The 7305-nt window shown below is 40.6% G+C and overlaps 1 protein-coding gene across 1 annotated transcript; it reads right to left on the minus strand.

Annotated features, from left to right (window-relative positions):
* Window positions 1-225: 225 nt before the first annotated feature.
* Window positions 226-5265, minus strand: LOC307027386 (ubiquitin-protein ligase E3C-like). The gene is made up of 7 exons (XM_079695631.1): window positions 5128-5265; window positions 4400-4504; window positions 4170-4223; window positions 3968-4042; window positions 2012-2158; window positions 563-678; window positions 226-478 (listed from the first exon to the last, which is right to left on the minus strand). Exons 2-7 carry the CDS (start codon window positions 4463-4465, stop codon window positions 241-243), a joined length of 696 nt encoding a protein of 231 aa, XP_079551757.1. The 5' UTR covers window positions 4466-4504; window positions 5128-5265; the 3' UTR covers window positions 226-240.
* Between the last annotated feature and the right edge of the window lie 2040 nt (window positions 5266-7305).

The following is a 7305-nucleotide window of genomic DNA, read 5'->3' on the forward strand; positions in this document are numbered from 1 at the left end:
TGGTTAATAAAGATTTAACACTGCGGTTGACATAGTGCTGAAAATAAACAAAGCTTTGTGCAGACGTGTGTAAACATTCCCAACCATTGGTCTAGAAATGAGTCATACGTCAACACTATTAGATGTATTTGATATACTGTATATACTCAGGATCCAGTCAGAACAGGAAGTACCCATTTAAAGATAAAAGTAGTCAAACACACTTCAGACTAATTGCTATTTGGCACACATTCACAATCTCTAAACAAGCCTCAATGTTTGACGATTAAGCCTCGGAAAGTTTATTGTGTCTACGCTGGAACGAGCTTTATTTGACTCACCTGTTTGTACCATATAGTGCAAAATCTGCTCGAGTAATGAAGCTACATAGCTAGCATCTGGAATAACGGGAAGATAGGTTTTCTCTGATGAAAAAATGTCTAGCATCCGCATGGGGACTGTCACGTTTAAACTGTCGTCCCTGCAGTTCTGTAGGAGCCTGTGGAGACACAAAGAGGGATTCATATACACCGTTTTATCCATAAAGCAGCTTAAAATATGCATCCACTGTTCCTTTCCTTACCTGCAGCAGAAGCCTAAGATCCTCTTGATCTGAAACATACATGTCTGTCTCTGTGGGCCCACCAGCAGCTTCACAAACTGACTGCTGAGTTTCACCAGATTCTGGCACAACCATATCTGTAGGAACACACACGGACAGGACGTGTAAGATCAATCGATCAATATAGGATTAGTCCACTCCAAGTCCATTGGCTTTTGGATTAAACCATTAAAAAAACACATTTACTTTGAGTACTGTCAGTCAAACCGGATCAAACCACAGCCACGGTCTTGATGGAGAGGAGATGATGACTGTTTCTCATCATAGATATCACCTTTTAAACTTTTTTCCTGCTTATTTAGTCAAGAAAACACATTTGTAACTAGGGGTGGGTACCGAGCCCCGGGCTGAATTATTAAAGACCGTGGTACCGTTAAGCTCCGACGTTATCGGTCTTTTTAACGCTACTGGAGTCATGTAAAAAAAATATGTCGTATGTATTATTGCTACACAAACATTATATTAAAGTTTAGTGTCGCCAACTCCGTTTCTAATACGCACAAAGACTGCAACATGCATCGATGATTATTTTTAGTGTTTTCGATCTTTTCCAATCCAGACGAGAGATCTCTCTCTCCGTCTGTGTGCGAGGGGGCGGGGCAGTTTACACACACACAGCTGCTACATGCAGCAACACACACACACACACACACACGCTACATGCAGCAACACACACACACACACACACACACACACACACACACACACACACACACACACACACACACACACACACACACACACACACACACACACACACACACACACACACACACACACACACACACACACACACACACACACACACACACACACACACACACACACACACACACACACACACACACACACACACACACACACACACACACGAGAACGCGCTCCGAGGTGTGGTTAAACTTTACCCGTCTCAATGCTCGTTGTGTTTATCATATAAGGGCGGTAACACGAGCAATTTGTCTAAACATTTATCAAAGTGCTCCACATCCAGACGGAGGAATGCACCGACTGTCTTTCTAGCAGCTCTGTAGCCCCATCCACGAGTAACGTTTCCACGTCAGGTGTTTTGTGTGCTAGCAGCAACACACGGAGTTAACTACATTATACAAACATGGGTTAATGATTAGAGGAAACTGAGTTATTTTTCAGCTATTCGGTTTACAGTTCTGTCCTCACATTATTTAATACCATTTGTTAAAACATTGTTGATCGATAAGCGGTATCGATAAAAGTAGTAGTACCGTTAAAACCTTAACGATACCCATCCCTATTTGTAACCAAGATTTAGGGTCTTTACTTTATAGCAAACATACAGGAAGGAAGCAGCAGCCCTGGATGTAAAAAAGGGGATGAACGTATATTAGACCTCTGGGTTTAATCGTGCATCAGCGATATCTATCAGATTCTCACCAATCGATGTGCGTCCACGCTCTGTCTGTAGAAAAATATGAGTTGTCTGGATAAGAGGCAGAGGTTCGGGCCGTCCAGGACGCGCTGAGTTCCCCCCCCCTGCGTCTGGATCACACACTCATCAAACCTGGCCCTCTGGATGGCATACTGAGGAAGAGGAAGAGGAGGAGGAGGAGGAGACTTTGACTTTTGCAAAAACACTTTATTTATATATTTAACAATTATACATATACTTCAAATTAAAGTGCTTCATTGTGCAAATAAGCGATTTACTTAAAATCAAACTATCTAATAAAAACTTGTGCAAGCAGTTCGTCATCAACTACAGAATAAACAATGTCTTGGTAGAAGTAGCACCGGCGCTGTTTAGAAGTTTCTAGATCCCCAATGTGTTCATAAAACCTGTGACGTTACACAGCCCTCTGTTCTCCACTCGGTTCTTTCTGCTTCAATAAATTGCAGTTTTTGCTTCACCTGAGAGGAAGTTTAGGAGCTGCCACTTTTCCTTGCTTGTTTTTTTGTAAAAACAACATTAAAAAGACCAAAGTAAAGAAACCTGTGAGAAGAAGAAGATTTTTTACTGGATTACTGCAACAGCATACTTTTTGGATCATCTGCATTCATACTAAAAAAAGTCCAAAACTCAGCTGCTCGCTTCCTCACCTCCACCCGACGCTCCGACCACATCACCCCTATCCTCCATGACCTCCACTGGCTCCCCATCAAACACCGCTTTGACTTTAAAATATTACTTTTCACTTTCAAAGCCCTCAACAACCTTCCCCCCCCCCTACCTCTGTGACCTCACCCAACGACACACCCCCACCCGTCGCCTCAGGTCTGCTGAAGCTAACCTACTGCAGCCCATCAGGACAAAGCTCCGGGCCCGGGGTGACACGGCCTTCTCTGCAGCCCCCCCTCACTCTGGAACCCCCTCCCCAGCCACGTCAGATCCGCCAACACTCTTCAAACAATCCCTCAGAACTCACCTTTTCACTCTTGCCTTCAACTCCTCATCCACTAACCCCTTGCCCTTATTCCACCTAGCTTAGCACTTTCTACTTTTGTTGTTATTTTGTTTTACTTGCTTGTAAGCGCTTTGAGCACCAGGCGCTTTATAAATGTAATGTATTATTATTATTATGACTGGAAGACAAAGGTTGGATTTGATCAACTTCCCTGGATGGGCTTGTCTTTACAGATAACACAAGCTCAAATCTTTTATGAACAGGAAGAATAAAAGCCTATGAAACATGACTGAGGTGGGGATTTGTAAACATAAAGCCAAGGCAGTGATTGGCTGTTTGGACATGTTGTTATTCGCGAACACACAGGCTATAGTTACTCGAGTATTTCTGTGAGAATCAAGTGAAGATTGAAGATTCAACTTATTGTCATTACGTAGTACAGGTATTATGTAACGAAACGGTTTCTCTGCATTTGACCCATCCTAGTGTTAGGAGCAGTGTGCTGCCATGATGTACGGCGCCCGGGGACCAGTGTAGGGAACGGTGCCTTGCTCAGGGACACCTCGGTAGCACTGGGTCTTTCCGGGACTTGAACTGATGACCTTCCAGTTGCTATGGACTTCGCCACCACCGCCCTGTTTATGGGCGTGTTTATGGAAACTATCGGAGCTCCAAAACAATTTATAACACGTATCTTAGATTCGACAAAGACATATCTAATAGCCCTTTTCACTATTATTTTGAATAGTAGTCCTACACATTTGACAAATCCTTTAGGAAAAAAAACAAACACAGCTAATTATTTGTTCACGGTTTGCCCTCTGCTGACACACAATGTCATTGGAGGCGATCAATTGGGGGCATTTTATAGAAGTAACACACAATTCAGGCTCACGATAGTCAGTATTTAACAGCCCTAATGTTAGTTGCTTACGATGTAATATATAAAATCTTTAAAAACATGTCTGTGTAATGTTCGCAGACTCACCTGTCGTTTCAAGTCATGGTAGCCACGTATGTAGGACTGAATAATAATAGCATTCTTCAGTCGCTTTCTTTCATCCTAAAATGTGAAAGACAAAACCCGTTGAGAAATACAATATAATCTTTATATTACATGTTTGGGGTGCATGCATATTCAATTGACTTGATGCTGTAAATGAGTATAGGTAAAAGTGCATTTTTCAAACCTCTCTTTTCCTTCTTTCTTCTTGCGTGCGGTGCAGCAGAGACGATTTCTCCTCCTGCAAAACAAAAGAGAACTTGAAACGACTTTAAACAATAACATGTGATTATTGCTAAGCACCTACATGTAAGGAATATGTCTACATGTATGTAAAGAACAGCAAGCATGTTGTCAGTAGTTTGCAACCCAGTATTTTCCCACTCTCTTCCCTAACAGGAGTGAAATGACAATTACCTTTTTACTCGCTCCTCCAAGTGAAACATTGGGTCTTGTCTTGAAAACTCCCTCAAAGCTAAACATCGTTAGATCTTTACCATCGACTGATTCAGAGGTCGCCTTCTGAAAGAGAAAATGAAAGACAAGTCCTGATTGAATGCCCATTTATAGAGCAGACAGGGAAACTAGATACGAAGTTAGACAATTGTAATACACCTGTAAACACCTGTCAAGTACACTTTTACTACTGTCACCTGGCTGCTATCACACTATTGTATACAGGCTACACTACACTATTTATTAAAAGACTGTTACTTGAACTTTTAATATGTTTAGATGCCTGTTAATGAGCAGTTTTGCTTTGTTTAGCTATTTACTTTTGCTGGAACAATGTACATTTCTCTCCGTTGGATAAATAAAGTACGTCTGCTTATGACATTAGTTCTAAATGGTGATACAATAGTTAGCTAGCCGGTATATTAGCTAATGACTCAGCAGCTGACAGGATCTAAAACCTGCTTTTTAACCTCATCTCACTCAAAGTATCAACGGAGACACCACATGCAAACACATGTATTGATAATATATCGCTGTATTTATTCACACATTTGTTAGAAACGTAATGATTGTTGACGTTAGCATTGAAGCTAGTTAGCATAGCAGCTAAAATCGGCTAACTTTAACTAATGTACAACGTTTTTCTTCCTTTTTCCTTTACATATTGGTTCATTAGAAGCGTGTATTACCTGTGAGTGTTGGATACAGGAGTGAAACGGGCAGAATATGTGTGTAAGAGGCAGTTAATCCAAAGTCTTCTTTTCCTCTGTAAATCAACACAACACAGGGGAACAGCCGACGGAGCTGCTTCCGGTTCCGGCCATATCAGCGATGTGATTGGTCAAAAGTCATATCAATCACATCTGAGGCTAAAGCCCGCCTCCTATCTAGATGTATTGAGAAGGTTCTGAGACTCTACACTGTTATTATTGTATGATAAATTAGTGGTTTAATACTTAAATAAAAGCACTCAAATAATGTAAAATAATACAATTAAGTAAATAAAATGAAGTCATATCACAGTTGATACAAAATAATCTTATTACAAGGTCGATTAGCTGTTATAAATCAGTACAGGGAGATGGACTTCGCCTTTTTCACGGGTCTGTTAATGTTAAAATATCCATTATTCTGAGGATTTGTAGAAATGTAATAAACCATGCTCCATGTTAAACCCTAATCACTTATTTACTTTAACTTTGGTTCTAACTATTGCAAATGGAGGATATAAGCGATCCGGAGCTTCCATGGTGCAGATTGACTTCTTACAGATAAATAAAGCAGTATAATACACCTCAAATGACAACATCCTTCCAGACTGAGGCAAAACAGTTATATCCCAGTGTCACATATATACATTGCTCATGCTAATTAGGTAATCCAAACTCTGCTGTATAGAGGATTCAAGTAAATATGAGTATATTACTGCTTTATTTCATGTTTAAATAAGTATTTAATTGTATTATATTTGTTGTTTTTACAATACCTTATAATAATCGGCACCTTCTTGAGTTCTTGAGTGGATGAACGGGTAATAACATAATTGGGGTCGGATTTTGGCTTAGCGAGCTAACTTCAGGGAAAACTCTGGGTTTCCGGTCCTACGACGCTGGTTCACTTCTTATCGGGCTACATCTCCATGGTAACTTATGAGCAGTTTCAGGATAATATATCAAGTCAGTGAAAGCACCGCCTGCTGACCGATCAGAGCTCAGTGTGCAGAGTTTGCCGTTGCAGGAAAGACGGCCAGCAAAAATCACCGACTGTGTGAACGTGAACATTAATAGAATATCACCTCCTCTCACTTAAGCAACACATTAAGTTGACGAAACACTCGATTAATGTAAATGTAATTAAAGTCAGATCCACTCGTGTCTTAGACGGGGCAGTGATATCATAAACCTGTTAATGTACGCATTCAAACGCTTTTTCTTTTACCAGCTGTAGCCTATTCACCTTGCAGGTGCAGCTTTGTGGCTTTTATCCTGGATAAAGTGTTTAAGTCATGGATGTTTAAAGTTTAACGTCTTCATATTTGTCTAATTATAGTTGACTTTTCATTCAGGAAGTATGACGCTGCGCTGTCAGTACGCTTGTCCATGTTTGTGATTGGTCGAATGCTCCAAATACCACCCCTTTCATGTGAACGTGCACCTAACTAGATAGGACACGGATTGAGCGATCCACTTGATAACCCGCGTCGTAGGACCGTTTAGCGAGAGCGCGTATGTTTTGGATTAGGCCAACCGGCTAACTCAAACATATGCAGGTTATGTTGAACCGGCTTCGTCGTACAGGCCTATAGGTCGCTTTACATGGTGAACAAACAAACAAGACGAGGACACAAGAGAGGACACGAGAGAGGAGAGAAGAGGACATAAGAGAGGACACGAGAGAGGAGAGACGAGGACAATAATACTATATATAATACTGTAGGAGACGTGAATATCTCCATTCAAAGCGTATTGACAACACCTTTTAAATGTAGGCTTCTTATAACATGGCACGGGTGTTACATATCGAAATGTTCAGGAGGACAGTCTCTGGTCTGCTATAAATGCAAATGATTCACCTTAGAGCACTGTGTGATGAGATAAGTAGCTCTAAAGCTGAACATTTGACATCGGAAAATCTTCAAAACTCTTGTGAAAATACAAATGTACTCATGTCATCCAATTTTGTTGGTGTTTTAGATTTGGTTACCAAAGTCTTAGGATCACAAAAGTAGTGAAATATTTGAATTACACTGTATGTAAATGTGTAATTCATGTCTAAAATTAAACAAATTAAATTGAGTAAAATAGGTGTTTATCACTCTACTTTCACCACAGCAGGGACTGAGATACATCAGGACTGAATAATGACTT

Source organism: Notothenia rossii (genome assembly GCF_949606895.1).
Source record: "Notothenia rossii genome assembly, contig: scaffold_618, whole genome shotgun sequence".
NCBI classification, from domain to species: Eukaryota; Metazoa; Chordata; class Actinopteri; order Perciformes; family Nototheniidae; genus Notothenia; species Notothenia rossii.